The sequence below is a fragment of the Podarcis filfolensis genome (genome assembly GCF_964270895.1).
Source record: "Podarcis filfolensis genome assembly, chromosome: 15".
In the NCBI taxonomy this organism is placed as follows: Eukaryota; Metazoa; Chordata; class Lepidosauria; order Squamata; family Lacertidae; genus Podarcis; species Podarcis filfolensis.
This window is the reverse complement of record NC_139618.1, coordinates 32,192,058-32,213,708: the sequence shown is the minus strand read 5'-3', so window position 1 is coordinate 32,213,708 and position 21,651 is coordinate 32,192,058. Positions and strand designations below refer to the sequence as shown.

At 44.3% G+C, this 21,651-nt stretch overlaps 1 protein-coding gene across 1 annotated transcript in view; it reads left to right on the top strand.

Moving 5' to 3' along the window:
* The window catches only part of VSIG10L2 (V-set and immunoglobulin domain containing 10 like 2), a 67,050-nt gene that overhangs the window by 27,782 nt on the left and 17,617 nt on the right, over positions 1-21,651 (top strand). Inside the window, exons 3-8 of the mRNA XM_083588502.1 lie at positions 5,494-5,935; positions 9,488-9,835; positions 12,773-13,048; positions 16,216-16,491; positions 19,394-19,654; positions 21,297-21,557. Coding sequence (XP_083444628.1) covers positions 5,857-5,935; positions 9,488-9,835; positions 12,773-13,048; positions 16,216-16,491; positions 19,394-19,654; positions 21,297-21,557 — 1,501 coding nt within the window. The 5' untranslated portion in view covers positions 5,494-5,856. The remainder of the gene's footprint in view (positions 1-5,493; positions 5,936-9,487; positions 9,836-12,772; positions 13,049-16,215; positions 16,492-19,393; positions 19,655-21,296; positions 21,558-21,651) is intronic.

The following is a 21,651-nucleotide window of genomic DNA, read 5'->3' as shown; positions in this document are numbered from 1 at the left end:
TCTTCTTTGACCGATCATGGACTTACGGGATATTTGGGGAGTCCCTTGGGGGAGCTGGGCTGTAAAAGTCAACCCCTAATTTTCTCATGGCACTATCTTGAAGCAAATCAAACAGTTGTTCAGTTCTGTATATGCTCTGTGGAGGAGGGCTGAGAAAAAATGGTCATCAATGAGCTGATCAGTTAATGAAGTCAAGAATCTCCTGTCTGAACATACGGGAGGCAAGGTCTGTCTCAAACTACATGCGACCAGATTGAAGACACTTACTACTTGCCTCTGGGCAACATGTTTAGTGCCAAACTATAGTATTGGAGGGGAGACCTAATGAGATTCCTGGCTTTGGCAGGAACAGTGGAGCTGAGAGCCAAGGCAGCTTTAAAAGTGCGCTCTGCGGTTTCTGTCGCCGTCGAGAAAACAAACAACAGCAACGTCCCGTATTTACAGCACCCCCCATCTCCAAGCAGTCCCTTTGTGCCTTTATTCTCATCTTTATTGAGTCAGGAGTCCCTGTTCCCCACCCCCACCCCCCACCCCAAACTCAGAAAATTCTGACAGGGGACAGCCTCGGCGAAAGAATCAGCCTGGGCTGGGCGAGTAACCCAAGGAAAGCTGATAATTCAACGTGTGTTTTTCTGTACTCGCTGTGTGTGGTCTGTACCATGCTTCGTAATCGTATCTGTCCCTTGGGGAGTGACGTGCCTCCTTGCTGGAAAAAGAGGCCTTGTGGAGACGCTGGCATTTGTTGCCGCTCGTGGTAAATAGCAATGTGCACGTTGCTTAGGGAAGGCAATCCTTTTGGGCTCTCTCTTCTCTCCCCCCATTTAGAATCTGGGCTGCTTTTTGGAGGGATTCTATTTTTCGCCAAGTTCTCTGCAGCATCCCACTTTTAAGTGTGTGTGAGGAAAAAAACACACACCCCAGCTCTGAAAAGAAATCTATTTTATGCCCTCAAGAGGAAACAAACCCGAGAAGTAATTCAAGTGTGCTTGTGAAGCAGAGTTATAGCCCTTTTAGAGGACAAGGGAGGCTTGGGGATAATTCTCAGGGTCTTAGGCCCCGTCTGCACTGTACATTTAAAGCCTTTTCATATCACTTTAAATGTCTTCCCACAAAGATTTCTGAGGCCTGTAGTTTGTTAAGGGTGCCGAGAGTTGTTAGGAGACTCCTATTCCCCTAATGGAGCTATAACTTTCAGAGTGGTTTGACAGCAAATTTGCCTTCACAAGGGCCCCTGAGAATTGTAGCTGTGTGAGGGGAATAGGGGTCTCCTAATATCTCTCGCTACTTTTAACAAGGGGTGAACTGCAGGGGAATGGAAACAGTGCTGCATGGGGTGAATAGGCAGGAAGAGAAAACGACGCATTCTTACGTTATGTTTCCTCCCAGGTATCCTCAGCAAAACTTTAGAGGACTTTGACTTGTGTGGAGAGGGGCACCATTTGCTGTTCTGATCCAAGCAGCGAATTGTCTTGGGACACATTCACCTCATATGTTTACAGTGCTATCATACCACTTTAAACAGTCATGGCTTCCTGCTGCCAAATTTTGGGAGCTGTGACCTGTTAAGGGTGCCGAAAGTTGTAGGTGACCCCTGTTTGCCTCACAGAGCTTTGATTTCCTGAGTTCCCTGTGAAGAAGGGTTAGCTGTTAAACTACTCTGGGAATTTTAGCTCTGTGAGGGGATTAATAGGGGTCTTCTAACAAATGCTCGGCACCCTTAGCAAACTACAGCTCCCAGAATTATTTGAGGGAAGCCATGTCTGTTTAAAGTGGTATCACAGTGCTTTAAATGTATGGCAATGAATCTGGCCTTGGACCAGCTTCACAAAGTCCGCCAGCGCCTGACTTTGATGTATCCAAGAAATCTGTGAGCTGAAAAACGGGATATGACGTGTGTGTTTCAATGCAGCTGAAATGACAGGAAATGCCCTATGAGATAATCTTATGTCATGTACTTGCCACAAGCTAGCTGTCTTTTCATGAGCCATCTGGGGAGGGGAGGGCGGTGGGTGAGAGGAAAGGCCACAAGGTTATTTTGTCTCCTTTTCATCTGAAATGCCCTTCTAGGACCGAACATGTCAATTTTGTTATGGCAGTTGGAACAGATTGTTGGGAAATGTGATGCTTTCTCAAGGGTGTTGGAGATGTTCTCTTCTGTATGACGAAGCCTGTTTTTTTGTTTTAAACCATTTCATCATGTCCTCCTGACTGAAATCCCAAGATATATATATATTTTCCTGGAAAGGTGACAAAACTTCCTGCACGATGCTTAAAAGGGAGGGAGAGCTGTCAGGAGGACTCTCTTTTGGTGTGAAGGGAGGAGAGTGAAAACTCTTTGGAAAGGACATGTGGAAAATATATAGGCATGAAGGAAAGGAGGCAGATAACCGTGGGAGGACAGGCAGCTTTATTGAATCCAAACAGGTTAAGTCACCCCAAACTCACAGCCAGACAAGTTTAAATTAGGTCTGAGTGACTGGGACTCTTAGCGGTTCTCCAAGATAAATAGTCCTCACCCTCCAGTCTCAGAAAGGCAAATACTGGAAATTTCCATCGCAACACTCCTGCCTCTGTCTAGCAGTGCATAATCTTGTAGTAATTAAACACACTAAACAGGCTAGGCCTAAAAGTATTGGTCCAGTTTGCATGCAACATTAAGCCAAGCCATGGGTGAGCAAGCATTCAGTTTTATTTAATGTTTCTGTACGCCTTTTCCCCAACAACCAGATTGAGCTCATAGCAGCTCACAACAAGAAAACATTAGTAGATAAAAACACCACTTCCTCATACAGAACACGAGTACAGCATGAGTACAGCAAATGTAAAATGGGAAAATCACAAAACAATCACACTGGAGATATGTTAGGAATACCAGCCAATCGTGAAGCAAGAGAGAAGAAAAACCAAACCACCTCTCTCTCTCATCCAAGGTGTACATATTCCCTTCCCATCTCTTACCTGAAGTTAGGAATGGGGGAGAAAGTCATCGCAGTTTGAACTGAAAGGCAAATCTATCAAATTCGCATTTTCCAAGGCAACATGTGAACCGAAATCCAGCCATCCTGTGAAATTCACACTTATCTGAATTTTGCAGTGCAGTTCACCAAACAAACAATGTTTACGAAAATACACGTATTAGGGAAAGGTGTGCATAGAAATGAATATATTAGTGAACATAACATACAAATTTCCATTATATTAGGAGAAATTGCATGCATACATACGTAAGTCAAAACTGCATACAAAAATGTGTTTATTAGCATAAATCTGGGCACTAACGTGCTGATGAATTTTCATGATTTTTTTTTTAAATCAAATTGCTGCAGAAATGTAGACAACTGAATTTAAGAAACCGAGAAGCCAAAAGAACCGAAAGTGACAGGTACTGCCATCCCCATTGGCTGCCAGCCAAATGGTTGGAATTGTATATGCAAATATCTCTGGACCAGATCCCATGGCCAGAGTGATGTGGGTGCCATCCGCTCCACTGCTCTTTCAACACCCACCTCTACAGGTCTTGGCCTGTTGTCTCCATAAGAAATGGGTAGTGTTTCTAATATGTGGTACTAATCTAACACTGGGTCACTTGTGCAATGGCCAACATCTCAAGGCGAATGCTGCTATGTAACCTTCCAGGGTCCAAAGGCTGCTCGCTGCTCTGTTGTGAACAAAGACCTCGGCTGACCCAGATGGTGTTTGTGCTTGACTTATGCTTTGATCTTGAGCAGTGCTCAGTGGGGGAAGTTTGACCTTCCCTCCCCCGCCCTGTAAAAGCCTGGATGAAAATTAAAACCACTGACCATCCCTGTAATGAATAAGTAACGCACTGATACCTAACCTGGCTCCCACGTGAGCGAAATGCCCAAGGTGTCTTTCAACACTCCATTAAGAGCACGGAATCTTATTTCAGTAGCTGAATGGTAATAAATCTCTCCAATGGACCTCTGCTATTCATAATAAAACAGGAGTGGGAAGCCTTTTTTTTCACCTGAGGGCCACATTCCTGCATGGGTAACCTTCTGGGGGCCACATGCCAGTGGTGAGGCAAAATTGAGTGGAGCAACAGATACGACTCTACATTCTAGCCATACAAAATACAGATTTGTGCACCATATATACATTTATCTCCTGGGGTTTTTGTTCTGGGTAAAGGTTTCATTTCTGCTTTATAAGATATAGGGAGAGTTAACAGGGCATTGGCCACTCAGACACAGCTCCAGTATCCAGGTTGCATTATAGTTTACAGGAAGAGCTGCAGCTCAGTGGAAGAACATCTTCTTTGCATGCATAAAGTCCCAAGTTCACCCACTGGTATCAACAGGCAGAGCTGGAAATGTGCCCCTGTCTGAAACCCTGGAGAGACATTGTTGGTTAATACGATACAATACGATAATCTTTATTGTCATTGTCCCATACAGAACAGCGAAATTGAAAAAAAATCTACATAAGACATTCAAAAACCAACAAGCCTGCTATCCCAGCTACCCCAACCTGGTTAGCCCCCCTAAAAACTCTGACACCCCATTTTTAAATACAATATACTCCCACAGAGACTCCTTACACTGCATTTAAAACCAAAATCGCATTTGGATAGAAACTGTTTCTCAGGCAGCTAGTCCTAGTCTTTATAACCCTGTACCTTCTTCCAGAAGGCAGAAGCTGAAAGAGATCATTTCCGGGGTGCGCACTATCCTGCACTATCTCTGCAGCTTTCTTATGGCACCTGGAAGCATCGATTTGATCCAAGGTGGGAAGAGTGCACCCAGTTATTCTCTCCACAGTCTTTACAACCCTGGACAGCATTGTTTCCCCCCTGACAATATAGACAATACTGAACTGCACAGTCCAACAGACTGACCTTGTCTGTTTTCTTACGGTTGTAAACTTAAGACATAAACAGGCAAGTGCGAAAAACCTTCAAGCCCTACTGCTTTCAATAGGTGAGAGAGTCAAGCATATCCTCGAAGCTCCAATTTATGAATGCCTTCGCTGCTGTAAGCCTTACTGAATGCAATATCCTTAAGTGTGACTTCAGGGTTACCTCAGACGAAAAGAGAATTGGTGTGGCATAGTAGTTAAAGCAGAGGTTGGACTTCAGCTCCCAACACCCCCAGCTAGCATGGTCAATAGTCAGGGATGATGGGAGTTGTAGACCAGCAACATCTGGAGGACACCAGGTTGGCTACCCTTGGGTTAGAGTGTCAGACTAGGACCTGAAGCTCACTGGGTGATCTTGGGCCAGTTGCTATCTGTCAGCATAACCTACCTCACAGAGTTGCTGAGAGGATAAAACTGGATAAAGTAGACAACACTACCTTGAGTGCCTTGGAGGAAAGATATGTATGCATTAAATCAATAAATGAAAGACCTGCTTTCTCTGCTTTTGGAAAACACGAAATAGATTTGACTCCTGGTTATGGTTTTAGATTTGAAGCTCATGACTTAGATTTTCCTAGGGAGAACCGAATATTCTCGATCTTTATCTCATGCTAGAGGCCAAGATGCTAAAACCAAAGAAAGTTGACTCATCATATATGAAGAAGCTCCTGCATAATAGATCAAGGAAATGAGATTAAGGAGAAGAAATGAATAATTGAAGATTAATCAGGGGAGATTCGGAGTAACCTGAGACTGATGAGGGCTGCATTTTGATGGACGAGAGGCTGAAAGAGGACCCAGAGAGACTGGCTTTCTATGTCACGGAGGTTAACAAGGTCTGCGGAGTAAGCAGGAAGTTGAAAAAATTGGGGACAGAGTGGTGAGCACTTGCTTGAAGGCTAGAGAGATGTGCCAGTTCGAAAGGAGCTAGGAGGGTCTCTGGCTTCTGGTTCCTTCCTCACGTAGTGACATGGAGCAATGGATTATGGATTGACAAGGAACCTACAAATTAGGAGCCTGCTGAAAATAATCTACATCCTCCCAACAGTGGCTTATGGTGAGTAACATCAGTGCTTTTTATCTGGACGTACTGAAGAGTACGCAGTACTTCCACCGCCCACCCCCAAATGTTAAAATTGTGGGTACTTACTGTAACAACTTCATGGTGAGTACCAACATCTTTTTTTCTTAAAAAAAGAAGAAGCACTGAGTAACAACTTCTCCTTCTCCTTCTCCTTCTCCTTCTCCTTCTCCTTCTCCTTCTCCTTCTCCTTCTCCTTCTCCTCCTTCTTCTCCTTCTTCTTCTTCTTCTTCTTCTTCTTCTTCTTCTTCTTCTTCTTCTTCTCCTAGCTTTGCCCCAGGCTGGGACTCAAGGCAATTTACACAAATTAAAACAAGGATATATATTTTTAAAGTGAAATATAATAGTTAAAAAGTAAGCTCAAATAGAATTAAACCAATATTTAAAAATCAATGAAAATGCAGCTAGCAACACAGTGCAGCACTATTAAAAGCCCTTTTCTTTAAAAACAAAAAACAACAACAACAAAAAACCAGATCCCCAAGGCCTCTCAGAATAAAACATTCACCTGCCAGTGGATGGGCAACAAGGAGGGAGCCAGTCTCGCCTCTCTAGGGAGGGAGTCCCAAAGTCTGGGAGCAGCCACTGAGAAGGCCCTCTCCCATGTCCCCATCAAGCATGCCTTGAGGGTGACGGTACCAAGAAAAGGGCCTTCAAAATATGGGCAGGTTCATATTGGAGAATATGTTCCTTCAGATAGCCTGGGCCTAAGCTGTATAGAAAGTTTGCCAGGCCAGCTACAGTAGAAAAACCTATATGTGTCTATACCAGGGTTTCCCAAACTTGACTCGCCCGCTGTTTTTGGACTACAACTCCCATCATCCCTAGGTAGCAGGACTAGTGGTCAGGGATTATGGAAATTATAGTCCAAAAGCAACTGAAGACCAAAGTTTGGGGAACCCTGATCTACATTCTGGATGGGGAGATTGGTGGAGTGGGGGAGAAATTTATTCACTTCATATTTAAAGGTGAGCTTACCTAATTCATACTTTCTGAATCAACATGCAAGCCAAACCTCAGCCATCCTTGGAAATTCACACTTCTCCAAAGTATGCCATGCAGTTCTCCAGCCAGGTAATGTGTAGAAAAAAACGTGATTAGAAAAAATAGCATACAAAACTACATGACATTAAGGGAAATTGCACTGCAAAAAATGTGAATATTTGTCAAAATTGCCTACAAAAACACGTTTATTAGGAGGAACTCACACTAAAAGGCTAGCAAATTTTCATGATGATTAAAGAAAAAGAAGAAATGAACCATAAATTGCAGTAGAAATGTGGAGAACTGAATTTAATACAGGAAAATGAGAAACTGAGAGAACCTAGATGACAGATTCGTTCATTCCTAAGCAATAGTTGTCAGTGCCGTGGTCCATGACCAAGTATAGATAGCTATCCAGTTGTATATTATACGCCACCTAGGCTGGACTACTTTAATGTACTGTGGCTGAGACGCTCTTTAAATATGATTTGGAGAGTTCAGCTGTTCAGAATGTGGTCACCTCAGTCCTGACAGGCCACACATTCAGATCACTTTGACACCATATATAGCTTTTGGACACAGAGGTTCCAGTTATTTGTAAGAACTTTATGAAAGATTGACTAAATCCAGCCAGCTGGTACTGCTGCGAGTGCCAGGTCATTAAATAAAATTATTAAGAGCTCCTCAAAGCAAACATTAGCAGTGAGTCCTTCTTGGATGCCGGGCTCTGATGCCAGCCTTGGCAACAAAACTACCCCTCCTATTTCAAGTTAACAGGGTCCAATGAAGGTTTTTGCCTGAGATACGTGGCTGATGTTCTGGAACATCATAAGAAGCATAGCTTGCTATTTTATATGTTATGAGGCTAATTTTGAACTGGTGACAGCAGATTGTAGTGCAGTTATATATCTATATTGATATCCAATCAATGCAGCGAACTGGGAAATGGCAGAGCAGATGGGTATCTGGCAGCCCAATATTTAATAGGTGGATGGAGAGTATTCAGGGAATCATTGTTAGTATGAAAATAGAAGTGTCACTGGCATTTCCCAATTATGAAATATTGCAGGGTGCATTTGTATAAGCTGCCCACAGTTTTTGAGAAGGAGCAGGATATAAACTGGGAGCTCAGTGCTTTGTGTGCAGAAGATTGCAGAGCCAGTGTGGTGTAGTGGTTAAGAGTGGTAGTCTCGTAACCTGGGGAACCGGGTTCGTGTCTCCACTCCTCCACATGCAGCTGCTGGGTGACCTTGGGCCAGTCACACTTCTTTGAAGTCTCTCAGCCCCACTCACCTCACAGAGTGTTTGTTGTGGGGGAGGAAGGGAAAGGAGATTGTTAGCCGCTTTGAGACTCCTGAAGGGGAGTGAAAGGCGGGATATCAAATCCAAACTCTTCTTCTTCATTATCTTCCATTAAAGGGCTAAAGTAACTGGAATTTAGGGTGGACAAATCTGTTAATTTTGGTTTCTTTCCATTTTTCTTTCCATTTTTTTCAATCTTAAATTCAGTTCTCCTCATTTCTTCACCAGTTTGGAGGCTTAAATAATAAAAAAAAGAACTCCTCGCGAAAAAGTAGTTAGCATTTTAATTCACATTCCTCCTAATATTTATATTTTTGTACAGTGGTACCTTGGGTTACAGATGCTTCAGGTAACAGACTCTTCAGATTACAGATTCCACTAACCCAGAAATAGTGCTTCAGGTTAAGAAATTTGCTTCAAGATAAGAACAGAAATCATGCTCTGGCAGGGTGGCAGCAGCAGGAAGCCCCATTAGCTAAAGTGGTGATTCAGGTTAAGAACAGTTTCAGGTTAAGAACGGACCTCCGGAACGAATTAAGTTCTTAACCCTAGGTACCACTATATATCATTTTGCCCAAAGTATACATTTTTTGGGGGAAAGCAGTACATCCGAATAAAACACACTCTTGTATGTTATCCTCGCTAATGTATACATCTTAATGCACACTTTTGCCTAAATTGCATGTTTTTGTATGCATTATTTGGCTGCGGAACTGCATTGCAAAATTCAGAAAAGTGCAGATTGAAAAAGAGAGATGATTGTTTTGGGAAGTCTGAATTAGGTATATTCACATTTAGATGTGAACTGACTTCTTCCTCCCTATTGGGAAAGTCCTCTGGGCTATATGGTTCTGTATGGTAAAATAATCCATTGTGTTACAACGCCATTTCCTAATATCCTCAACTAAATGAATGAGCAAGACATAGAAAATATAGGTGTTGTCCAATGTAGCACTAAGCAGCTCCTTCCACCAGCACAAGGATTTATGCCTAAGTGACATAACTTATCCCACCTTCTCCCCCTGTGTGCCCCCTAAATCTGTAATGGGGTTCTCTGAACCTCCCGGGGCAGATTGGGGGAAGTTACAGATTTGCAGGAGGGAAAACATTCTATTGCACTAGCATAAATCCATATGCTTGTGGAATAAGTACTGGCGCCCCTTGAGTTGTGTCCATTGTGAAACCTGCTGATATTAGTTGCAAAGGGATTCCTGGAAAACTTAAGCTGCTTGTTTCCTCTAGGTCAGCTGCTCCCTTTAAAAGAAACCAAGTATGAGGAACATGTGGTCAAAGGGGTGCGCGATCGCTCGGTGCTGCTGCCATGCGGAGATGCGACTTCGCCCATGGTTGTCTTCTGGAGTTTCACCAAGCTGGGCTCGGAGATCCCCAGAGCTGTCGCAATCAGCAATGGCGTAGAGTCCAAAGTGGAGAGGGGATCTGGTGTTCTGGGGAATGTGACGTTGGATAACAGCACCCTGGAGATCGAGAACCTGAAAACGGCAGCGGAAGGGCGCTTCCTGTGCCAGGCAATGTATGGCGAAGAAGATGAGATCAAAGTCGTTTATTTCTATATTGAGCTCATCGTTCTGGGTAAGTAGCTTTGCGCGCCTGAAATGCGGAAGGATTGTTCCTTGAGAGCCTCTGCGCTTCTCTGAAAATGCTGCTGAACTATACAACTCCTTGGCCAATGATCATGTTGGCTGAGGCCTCATTAATGTCATCTTTAGGGAAGGCGAGATTTAGAGCAGAGAAACAGCAGTGGGGAGGGATGTTTTAACTCTTCGATCACTTGTCACTTCTCAACACCAAATTGTGTACCCCCAAAATCCCCCCTCAGGGTTCCATGTGTGTTTATCTTGAAATGTGTTTGGGAACCTACAAGGGGGAAAGGAGCCAAGGAGAGGAATGTGGAAAACAGGGGGAAAGGAAAGGGTTTCAGAAAGAACGAATGGCCCAATCTGTTTTGAATTTGTGTCGCTTTCGAATGTGCCCATGTGTATAAGACCTGTCCATCTTGTTTCTGTGTTGACTTGCATTTTAAAATCGGCATGAAAATCCAGAATGAATTTGTTCTGCTGCAAAATATTTTGTAGCAGAAGTGAATGCTTCCATGGATGCTTCCATGGAGAACCCAAGGTCAGAGAGATTGTGCGGAAAATTTTGGTTTGGGTCTCCACCTTTTCCAGGTTAAGTGGGCCCCACTGAGGACCTTTGCAAAGGTTTCCCCCCTCCCCATCCTGGAGCCAGGACAGTCTGGCAGAATGCAACAGCTGGACTCAGGTCAATGGGCAAAATTGAAAACAATATACAGATGTGCTTGGGGGGTTCCTGCGCAAACAGCAGCCTGGCTCATCTTGATCAGAGCTGTCAAGGATCCTGTCTACTGAAAGCACCTTAGGAATGTCAGCCAGCACACTCTGGCCTCTTGAAATTTGTCCAGAGATAAAAAACGGTTGCAGCCAAGTAATTGGATCTCCGCAAAAAGAGCTAACATTCCTGCCTCGGGTGTGCTGGTCAGAAGGCCTTTCTAAGAGGCACATTGGGGGAACGTGTATCCCAGGTTTCATGTGTGTCATCCAGACATCCGGCCCTCCTCTGTATGCAGAATGATGCAGCTGGGCTTTCATGGTCCTGTATTTTGCTGCTGGTGGGGTTGGTTAAACTCAAGTTGTCAAATACTCTTCTTGTTGCTGGGGGATTATCTCTCAGAAGTATGTAGCTGCCATTCATTGCCAGCAGTTCAATTGGAGTGGCTTATGTTTGCTTTCCGACAGGGGATGATTTAATCCTTTTCCCATCTTAAGGCAGTCAGCCTTGTATTTCCCAGCACCATCTGTAAATTAAGGGGAAGGAAAAATACATTGCAATTTTCAGCTAAGAAAATGCACGTGAGGGTGATTGGGATCCCTTCTCTCAGTCTCTCATCCCAGGATAGTCACTACGGTGGCTATATCCTCCCTTCAGGACCAGAGGCTAAGTTACAATATTCAAAGCTTTTCAGTTTAGAAAAAAGAGGCGAGCAAGGGAGGGGTCATTGTGCATGACAAAAGGGAATAGAGAAGTTCCTTCTCCCTTGTAATAGTAGAACCTGGGACAATCCAATGAATGGAAGTAGGTGAAAGTACTTCACAGGGTATAGTTACTTCTACAAGATGTGGCAACAGCCAAGAATGTAAATAGATTTAAAAGTGGGTGGGAGATCGACTGTTCTTGATGGGGTTACACTTCCTCTGAAGGAGAAGGTTTGTAGCTTGAGGGTCCTCCTGGATCCTTTGCTGTCGCCTGAGGCTCAGGTGACCTCAGTGGCCCAGAGTGCCTTCCATCGCCTTCGGCTGGTGGCCCAGCTACGCCCCTATCTGGACAGGGATAGACTAACTATTGTTGTCTATGCTATGGTAACCTCAAGGTTAATTTACTGCAATGCGTTATATGTAGGGTATAGGGCGGTGTATAAATTCAATAAATACTACTACTACTACTAATAATAATAATTTAGATCAATTCATGGATGATAAGTTTATCAGTGTCTACTAGCTATGAAGGCTAATGACTCCATCCAAGATCAGAGGGAGCATGCCTTTAAATTACCAGTTGCTGGGAAACGATCATGAGAGATTATAATAATAATAACTTCTTCTTCTTCTTCTTCTTCTTCTTCTTCTTCTTCTTCTTCTTCTTCTTCTTCTTATCATCTTATACCCCGCCCATCTGGCTGGGTTTCCCCAGCCGCTCTGGGTGCCTTTCAACAAGAGATTAAAAATACATTAACACATCAGTCATTAAAAACTTCCCTAAACAGGGCTACCTTCAGATGTCTTCTAAATGTCAGATAGTTGTTTATTTCTCTGACATCTGATGGGAAGGGGTTCCACAGGGCAGGCGCCGCTACCCAGAAGGCCCTCTGCCTGGTTCCCGCTAACTTTACTTATTGCAGCGAGGGAACTGCCAGAAGGCCCTCGGAGCTGGACCTCAGTGTCTGGGCTGAACGATGGGGGTGGAGACGCTCCTTCAGGTCTACTGGGCTGAGGCCGTTTAGGGCTTTAAAGGTCAGCACCAACACTTTGAATTGTGCTCGGAAGCGTACTGGGAGCCAAGGTAGGTCTTTCAAGACCGATGTTATGTGGCTATTGCCCTTCTTTCTTGATTTCAGCCTTTGCAGAGGCATCTTGCTAGCCATTGTAGGAAAGACGAGGTTGGATTAGACAAGTTTTTGGTCCAATCCAGCAGGGCTCTTCTGCTCTTCTTATCCTGAAGTTTGCTCATCCTTGATCTATGTTCTGTTGCTGTCATAAGAACATAAGGAAAATCTGATGGATCAGGCCAATGATCCATCTAACCCAGCTTCTTGTTCTCACAGTGGTCAACCAGGTCCTATGGGAAGCTGGTAGGCAGGAAGTATGTGCAAGAGCTGTCTGCCCACTTGAGTTTCCAAACAAATGGTGTTCAGAGGCAGAGTGGAGGTAGAGCATAGTGCCTGGAAAGGGAAAGGGCATAGCTGAGCTCAAGTCTATGTTTGCTCTATTGCAGTTCCTGTTTCAAAGCCTTTCCTGCAGATGAACAATTCAACGCCCATAGAAGGCATGCCTGTCGTGATGACATGCACAGTGAAGGAGGGGACGCCTCCTGTTACATATTCATGGCAGCGCTACACTAACCGGGATGGCACAGTATCCGTCGCAGAAACAGTGGAGGGCCTATTGAACCTGACATCGTCTAACCGGACTCAGATGGGCTGGTACACCTGCACCACCCAAAATGAAGTCAATAGCCAAATCAGCGACAGGATGTACCTTGACGTTATCTGTAAGTAATCGGAGAAAGGAGCCAAATGTTCTGGTCTTTCCTCTTCATGTCTTTCCTCAGTGCTGGAAAGGTGCTAAAAAATGCCATATTTTTGCTCTTTAAGATGCACCTGACCATAAGATGCACCTAGTTTTTAGAGGAGGAAAACAAGAAAAAAAATATTCTGAATGAAACAGTGGATGTATGATTTTTGTGGTTCATGCTGTGGCCACAGACATGATACGTGATTTGATGGTGAGTTTGGGGTAGCCCAATGCAAAAATCCTGAGAATCCATGTGGATCTGTGCTTTGTAACCATGTTTTTGCGCCATTGCGGCCCATGAAACAGTGGATGTGTGATTTTTTTTGCTGCAGGCTGTAGCCATGGACATGCTATGTGATCTGATAGTGAATTTGGGGTGACCCAATGCAAAAACCCTGAGGCTCCATGTGCTTTTACCTCCCCGCTCCCAGGCAGCCTCCTTTATTGCTAGTATCCCTTATCTCCCTCCTGATCGCTTGCCGATTAGTTGCTCAGCAGCTTCGTTTCAACACCCCCTTCCATCTTATTTGGCTTAGTGTCTTTTCCTCAGCTGAAGCAGTTTTTTGCTCCTCCTTTTCTTCCAATTTCTCTCTTCATTGCTTGTTTTAGTATTGTCTCCTCTCCTTGCAAGTTTGCTGTCTTTACCTCCCCCGGCAGCCTCCTTTACCCGCAGCCTTATTTCCCTCCCAATCGCTTGCCAATCAGCTGCTCAGCGGCTTCGTTTCAACACCCCCTTCTCTCTTTCTTAAAAAAAAAAGCAGGATCTGCTTTTCACCCCTGGGCAATTCGGCTCTAGGGACCATGTATTTGCTCCATAAGACGCACAGACATTTCCCCTTACTTTTTAGGAGGGGAAAAGTGCCTCTTATGGAGCGAAAAATACAGTAAATCAACAGAATCTTGCCGCTTAAAGACACATTTATTATGGCATAAGCTTTCATTCACTTCATTGGATGCATGGAGGGCCTTTCCTGACATCCTTTTTATTGTGCATTCGTGATTATTTGTGCTACTGATGCTACTGGGATGGTCACATGCTTTCAATACGGTTTGCACCCGCAGAGGCTCTGGGGCAGTCACACAGCTTCATTTCCAATCAGTGCATAACCTGTAACATTCTGCTGAAACCCTGTAACTTTTTTTTATAATGCAAAATATCTGGTTTATTTTTGTCCCCCTGCTTTGCTTGCACTGTAGCCCCTCTGGACAGCAATAATGTGGCAGCATCGGGGAAGCATCACAGAACAAACTTAAGTGGAATGGATCCATTGCTAATTCACAATTGTTGTGACATGTTGCAGGATACATGCACAATTAAAAAAACCAGCAGCCTGGAGGAGCCTATGGTGTCATCTTGAGTTTCTGGTCTATAGAGAGAGATGGTTGGGGATTGTACACAGTGAGATCAGCGGAAAATGAAATGCAGACAGTGATAATTATGCCATTAATGGTGTAACCGATCTCAAAACGGACAGTCTTGGACAAAGGGACTTCAAAGGGAGACTGCAATGCAAAACCGTGCAATTCAAATTCATCAAGAGATTCAGCTATCCCAACAGAATGAGAGTGGTTTAATAACATTTGATACCTTGCAACAACAAGAAAATTAATAGAAATGCTACCTTTTAAAGGAAAGCAAACAAAGAATTGAACAATTAAGTGCATGAAACGAGAGCATCAGAATTATTTAAAGCGTTTCCTCTGCTGTCATAGCTCTGACAATGGGTTAATTCATTAATTAAATGGCAATTATGAAGATTCCATTTATACTCATATTGAAGATAATTTTAATGTAGGGTGGTCTAGAACTAAGTTTACAGATGAGTGAATATTGGATTGTAAACTGTGTTTGTTTGTTTTCTCTCCCTCTCTTATTCACTCTCAAGTTTCAGCTCTATAACCTGTGGATTGAATCAGGGCAAAGGTTGTGTGTGTGTGTGTGTGTGTGTGTGTGTGTGTATCACAATATATCTATGAATTAGCTTACCAATGCCAGGATATCTATGTTGTATCTCCCACAACTGTTTTGGTAAAAGGTCGTGTCTGTGCTTTCTTTATCTCATTTCTCTCTGAGTCAAATCTCTCAATGTTCTAATTTTAACTCGGTAGCAGCCTCAGACTCTCAGAAGGGGTAGTATTGTGAAACTACTTATTTATTATGTATTGAATTTTATTGTTAGCTGCCTTGGACATTTTTTAGTGCAGATGAAGAGGACCTCTCCAAATCCCTGCTGTTCCATGATCTAAAAATTGCTGTTTTCTCCATGAAGAAAAAGCCTGTGAGGAAAAATGGGGAAATTTTGGGGGGAATTTTGATCAGGGAAAGAGAGAAGGGATACATCTAAATACATCTAAATCTCCCAAGACAGGGGTTGCCAACTTGGCAGCGTGAAAGGTCATGTCAAATATATCCTCAAAATATACACCCTGTAAGAGAAACTGCTTTTCCTGCTCAGCTCCTGTTTGCACTGGGTGGAAGCCCTGACAATGATACCAGTTTAACATTGCTACAAGTAAATACTGTAGATCTGCTGTGACTATCATAAAGGTAAAGGTACCCCTGACCGTTAGGTCCAGTCGCGGACGACTCTGGGGTTGCACACTCATCTTGCTCTATAGGCCAAGGGAGCCAGCATTTGTCCACAGACAGCTTCCGGGTCATGTGGCCAGCTTGACTAAGCTAAGGTTACCAGATTTTTTTCATTGAATCCAGGGACACTTTTCAACTTCAATGGATTTTGTGTGGGGACTGATTTGTAAATCCAGGGACTGTCCCCAGGAAACAGGGACATCTGGTAACCTTAGACTAAGCCGCTTCCGGTGAACTAGAGCAGCGCACGGAAAACACCGTTTACCTTCCCACGAGAGTGGTACCTATTTATCTACTTGCACTTTGACGTGCTTTCAAACTGCTAGGTTGGCAGGAGCAGGGACCGAGCAACGGGAGCTCACCCTGTTGCGGGGCTTCGAACCGCCAACCTTCTGATCGGCAAGTCCTAGGCTCTGTGGTTTAGACCACAGCAACACCCGCGTCCCTATCTGACTGTCATAATGATGGCTAAATATACTGGCTTCTAAAGTTCATCCCGAGCCCTTTCTCTGCAGCAGGTACGCCTCTAACTAACCTCATGGTCTCTTCCGTAGATGGGCCTGATGAACCCGTGATCAGCGTGGAGCCGTTTGCTGTAAACCAACATGGCTTCTCAGCCAATGAGCAAGAAGAGGTGATCCTGACATGCCTGGCATCGTCTAATCCACCCAGCCACTATATTTGGTTCTACAATAGCTCCCAGGTCTACTCTGGTCAGAAGTATGTGATCACCAGGATTTCAAGGACCCAAACAGGAATCTATACTTGCCTTGCTCAGAACATGCATCTGAATACACGTACCCAGACGGCCATTATCTTAACAGTCTACTGTAAGTAATCCCTTCTTGTCTTGTTTGGGCATGAGGCTCTGGCATGTGCTGCTGCTCCTTCCTTCCCTCTGTCTTCTGGTTTTTATTTCCTTCTACCTTTCCAAACATTGTCATGGCTAAAGAGGAGACGGGGGGAGGGATTATTTGGTGTGTAGAGCATCAGTAGGAAATGAAGGCCATGGGTGCCTCTTCTAGAGATGTTTCCATCTTTTGATGAACCTAAACGATAGAGAAAGCGAAGCAGAATGTCATCTGTCACAGAACAAAGAACTCACAACTTTCCTTTTATTGAAAAACAAAACAATGTACGGCAGAAGGGTGCTGATGTCTTACTCTTTAGCTACAGTATCTTAATTGGGTTCTTCTGCATACGAGCCAAAACAAACTTAATTTTGTTCTTTCTGGTCAGACGCTTCTAATTTGGCTTTTTTGTTGTTGTTGTTGTTGCAAAAAAGGAATGAAAGAGAGTAAAGATTTATTTCCATCTGCATTTATTTGGAAGGAAGTAGTGTGGAGCGAATGGGGTTGACATTTTATTAGGACTAAAAAGGGAGGATTGCTTTGTTTGATGTTCTTGTTATTATTTATGTAGCTAACAGCAGCAGTAAGTAGCCAAGGAGACTTTTTCAAGTGGGCTGAAAGGGGTTCTTCTTTGTTGTTTAATGTCTGATGCAACATTGGGAGAGGTGCTCGTTTACTCTGCAACCAGTGCACTCTCACTGCTGGTTTGGGAAGCCGTGTTCACACAACATTAACCACAATCCACATCAAGCCGGTATCTATCTATCCTGTTGTTTTTTAAAAGGGAAACACAGCATTTTGATGCATTTCCCACAAACCGACTTCAATCCAAAATAAGAAATAGAATGAGACAGCTGTGTTTTAAGCCAGTACAGTTGTATCTCGCAAGTCGAACACCTTGCGAGTCGAACGTTTTGGCTCCCAAACGCCTCAAACCCAGAAGTGATTATTCCAGTTTGCAAACATTCTTTGGAATCCAAATGGCTAGTGCTGCTTCTGCGGCTTCCGATTGGCTGCGGGAACTTCCTGCAGCCAATCAGAAGCTGCGCCTTGGTTTCTGAATGTTTTGGAAGTCGAATGGACTTCCGGAACAGATTCCATTCAACTTCCGAGGTATGACTGTAATTTGGACATGGCCTTAGAATCCACCTAGGAATTCTTAAACCCTGCCCTTAAACCAGAGACCAAATTGCATGATCTTGCATCCCCAGTAAGTTATTGTGGTGCCTCTTTACATGTGTAGCAACAGCATTTTACCAATCGTCCTGTACTGTACCACCTAGAACTGTAGGGTGGGAGGGGGTTCTCCCTCTCTCTTTTCACACAGAAAACAACCCTGTCTGAGTTCATGGCTGGCCTACAGGCAATATGTTGTTTTCATGTGGGAACCAGACAGGAGATCCCCCCCACCTGCATCCTCAAATGATGGGCTGTCTATGGAAGATGAGTCATGCAGTTCTGCTGCACAGGTGCATTGGCTTTTAAGGAGTACATTGGCAGCCATCTTGGCATCAGCACTTATTTTCTCTAAGCTTGTGGACATTATTTTTAAACACACACACACACACACACACACACACAGAGAGAGAGAGAGAGAGAGAGAGAGAGAGAGAGAGAGAGAGAGAGAAGAGTGAAAGAAATGAAGCCACAACAAGTGCATGCTGCAACAAAACATTGCAGCGTAATGTGCTTCTGTTCAATCCGTGCCATCTCCTGGATTCTCTCTTCCACCCAACCCCACTATAGGTTTCCAACCCTATCTTGCCACAGTCAGACGCCATCTGCACAATAATACATTTAAAGGGGTGTCATATCACTTTCTTATATTAATTTTTGTTTGGTTTTTCCAATTAATGTTTACATTCAAACTCACATCTAAATCAAAAGAAATACAAGATTCATTCGAATCTATAGACTTCCCTGCACCCTTCCATGGGTTCCACATTTATCCTTTTCTACTGCATTTTTTTAAGTCATCCAGTTGATTAATTATCCATTATGTCCAAAGTCTTTGTTACATTACAAGTGTTATTTGAGTCCTGTTAAAAAGTTCAATTGTTTACACAGTGTTCTTCCAAGTACAATATAAATTTCCCCCATTCTTTATTAAAATTTTTCTCTTCCTGATTTCTGATTTTCATGGTCATTTTTGCCATCTCAGCGTAGTCCATCCATTTAGCCTGCCATTCCTCTCTGGTAGGGACCAGAGCATCATGCCGCCTTAAACAGCCGTGACTTCCCGCCAAGATTCCTGGGGACTGTGGTTTGTTAAGAGTGCTGAGAGCTGCTAAGAGACCCTTATTCTCCTCACAGAGCTACAATTGTCAGCATGGTATAACAACCAATCCCTCTTCCCAAGGAGCTCTAGGAACTGCAATGCCACTGTGGGTGAAGCCTGTGGAGATGTCAAAGGGAATCACCTTCATAGGTGCATTTGAGATGTTAAAGGGAATCGCCTACAATATGCATTTGACACACTCCAACATTCTGCTGATCCAAATGGGGACGCTTGTTTGTTCTTTGGTCCCAAGCTCTCTGACTTGCACAAGAGTGTGAGACCAAAAATAGAGCATCTTTGGGTCCCATGCTCTGGCGTGAACCAGCTGACTTGCTCCAGAGTGCCAAACCGAAGAACAGGACATTCCAGGATCCCACCAGAAGCCAGGATGGCTTCTGTAATTCTGGGATTTCCCGCTTATATTGGGACGGTTGAGCAGGATGGCTGTAAATTGAACGACTATGTGTGTCCATGTTGCAAGAGGCATACATGGGAATGCCAGTTCTCGCCTCTCGCCACCCATTGGGCCCCAGGCAACAGGGATGTGCTGGGTGCCAGGAACTCCTCGTTGCTGTTGATACCATGTTTGCCCCCTACGCACAGATCTGCCCAAGGGGAAGCCCAGCTGCACTCCGCTGCCAGCCACCAATTTCCAAGACCTTGCCCTGCGCTGTTCGTGGCAGGGAGGGTTCCCCCCGGTGCGGCTGCGGTGGGTGAAATCCCGGTGGGGAGGAAACAGCACAGCGACCTACTCCAACGCCACCCAAATCCATCATGGCAAATATGTTCGCAACGGGACCTCCTACACTTGCCTGGCTTCTCACCCGGCACTCAGAGACGAGACCATCTGCAGAACCACTGTGTGTGAGTAGTGACCCTCCTTCTCCTCCCAGTGAAACCTTTGTCTATTATTATTATTACTATTACTATTATTATTATTATTATTATTATTATTATTATTCCCCACCCATCTGACTGGGTTTCCCCAGCCACCCTGGGCAGCTTACAGCATATGTAAAAACATAATAAAAACATCAAGCATTAAAAACCTCCTGATACAGGGCTGCCTTCAGATGTCTTCTAAAAGTTGTGTAATCTGGATGTTGAGGCTCATACGCAGCCCCGGCTTGCACTGAAGGGCTGTGATTGGATCATGGGGGGATATCAGTTTGTATAGAGAGCTCTCTACGTGCTGCGCGATTGGCGCTTAAACTTCCCCATGCCATTTTGGTCTGGGTTAACAACAAATCAAGCTGGACAATGAGTGAGCCCCATCCTAATTTAAGGGCCCTTAGTACACGAGGCTCTCTGGCTTTGGTTTTTGTTCTTAAGTCCCCAGCTCTCATTGTTCCAGTGAAAAACTTGGGAACATGTGGCATGTAATTTACACCAGGCATTTAAAGCACATTTGAAACACGTTTCCAAGGACAATTCAAAGTGTTAGTGCTGACTTTTAAAGCCCTAAATGGCCTTGGCCCAGTATACCTGGAGGAGCGACTCCACCCTCATTGTCCAGCCTGGACACTGAGGTCCAGCTCTGAGGGCCTTCTGGTGGTTCCCTCACTGGGAGAAGTGGGTTTACAGGGAACCAAGCAGAGTGCCTTCTCGGTAGTGGCACCCACCCTGTGGAACGCCATCCCATCAGATGCCAAGTAAATAAACAACTATCTGATGCTGTGGGTGGCGCTGTGGGTTAAACCACAGAGCCTAGGGCTTGCTGATCAAATGGTTGGAGGTTCGAATCCCTGTGATGGGGTGAGCTCCCATTGCTCGGTCCCTGCTCCTGCCAACCTAGCAGTTCAAAAGCACCTCAAAGTGCAAGTAGATAAATAGGTACCACTCCAGTGGGAAGGTAAATGGTGTTTCCGTGTGTTGCTCTTGTTCGCCAGAAGTGGCTTAGTCATGCTGGCCACATGACCCAGAAGCTGTACTCTGGCTCCCTTGACCAGTAAAGTGAGATGAGTGCCACAACCCCAGAGTCGTACGCGACTGGACCTAACGTTCAGGGGTCCCTTTACCTTTTAACAATGATTGAGTTTACTTATTTTATTAAAAAATATGCATCAATCAACCTAACAAGTTTGTGGAAAGATGGGTATTTTTGTAATATTTAGAATAACAAAGTTAATGAGAGTGTTCAAACTTACGCTGCTTCTAACTTTTCAAATAATACTATTAGTATTTGTATACAGATGTATTTATTTATTGAATATGATCTGGTAGAATCCCTGATTTTGCTGTTTAAAAGGTTTAATTTCAATAAATAAATATTTTTTTTTTAAAAAACATATTTTTGCACGCATCACAAGAGCTGTGGAAGTGCATCATTTGATCATTAACTGTGTTCTGATCAGGGCATTAAGTCTGCGCATACTGCAACTTAGGTCAGTTTGCCTTGAAACGGGAGGGCCAGATGGAATTCTCCAGCAGAATTCTGAAGGCAGTGAGCCTTGGTGAGTTGTTAAGGCTAGAAATCTGCCTCTGAATTGTCCTGTTTGTGCCACAGGGATCCCTGGTGGGAACCCGACCTGCAGCGCCGTAGCAACCAAGCAGAACGAATTCCTCATGCTGACCTGTGACTGGGCAGGCGGAGAACCCCGGGTGACTCTGTGGTGGAGAGACTGGAAGGACCATGTGCTCGGAGGACTGAAACAATCCCACAACATCTTTGTCATGAAATCAAACGCCACCCTGGGGGGAAAGGAATTCACCTGCGTGGCAGCCCACCCACTTCTCTCAAGAGCTACTGAGTGCCGGGTCCGTTTGGGTAAGCAGATGAGAACAGTACCTTTGGGATGGGGCCATAGCTCAGGGGCATAGTACACGTGGAACTCGAAAAACTAGAATATCGTGGAAAAGTT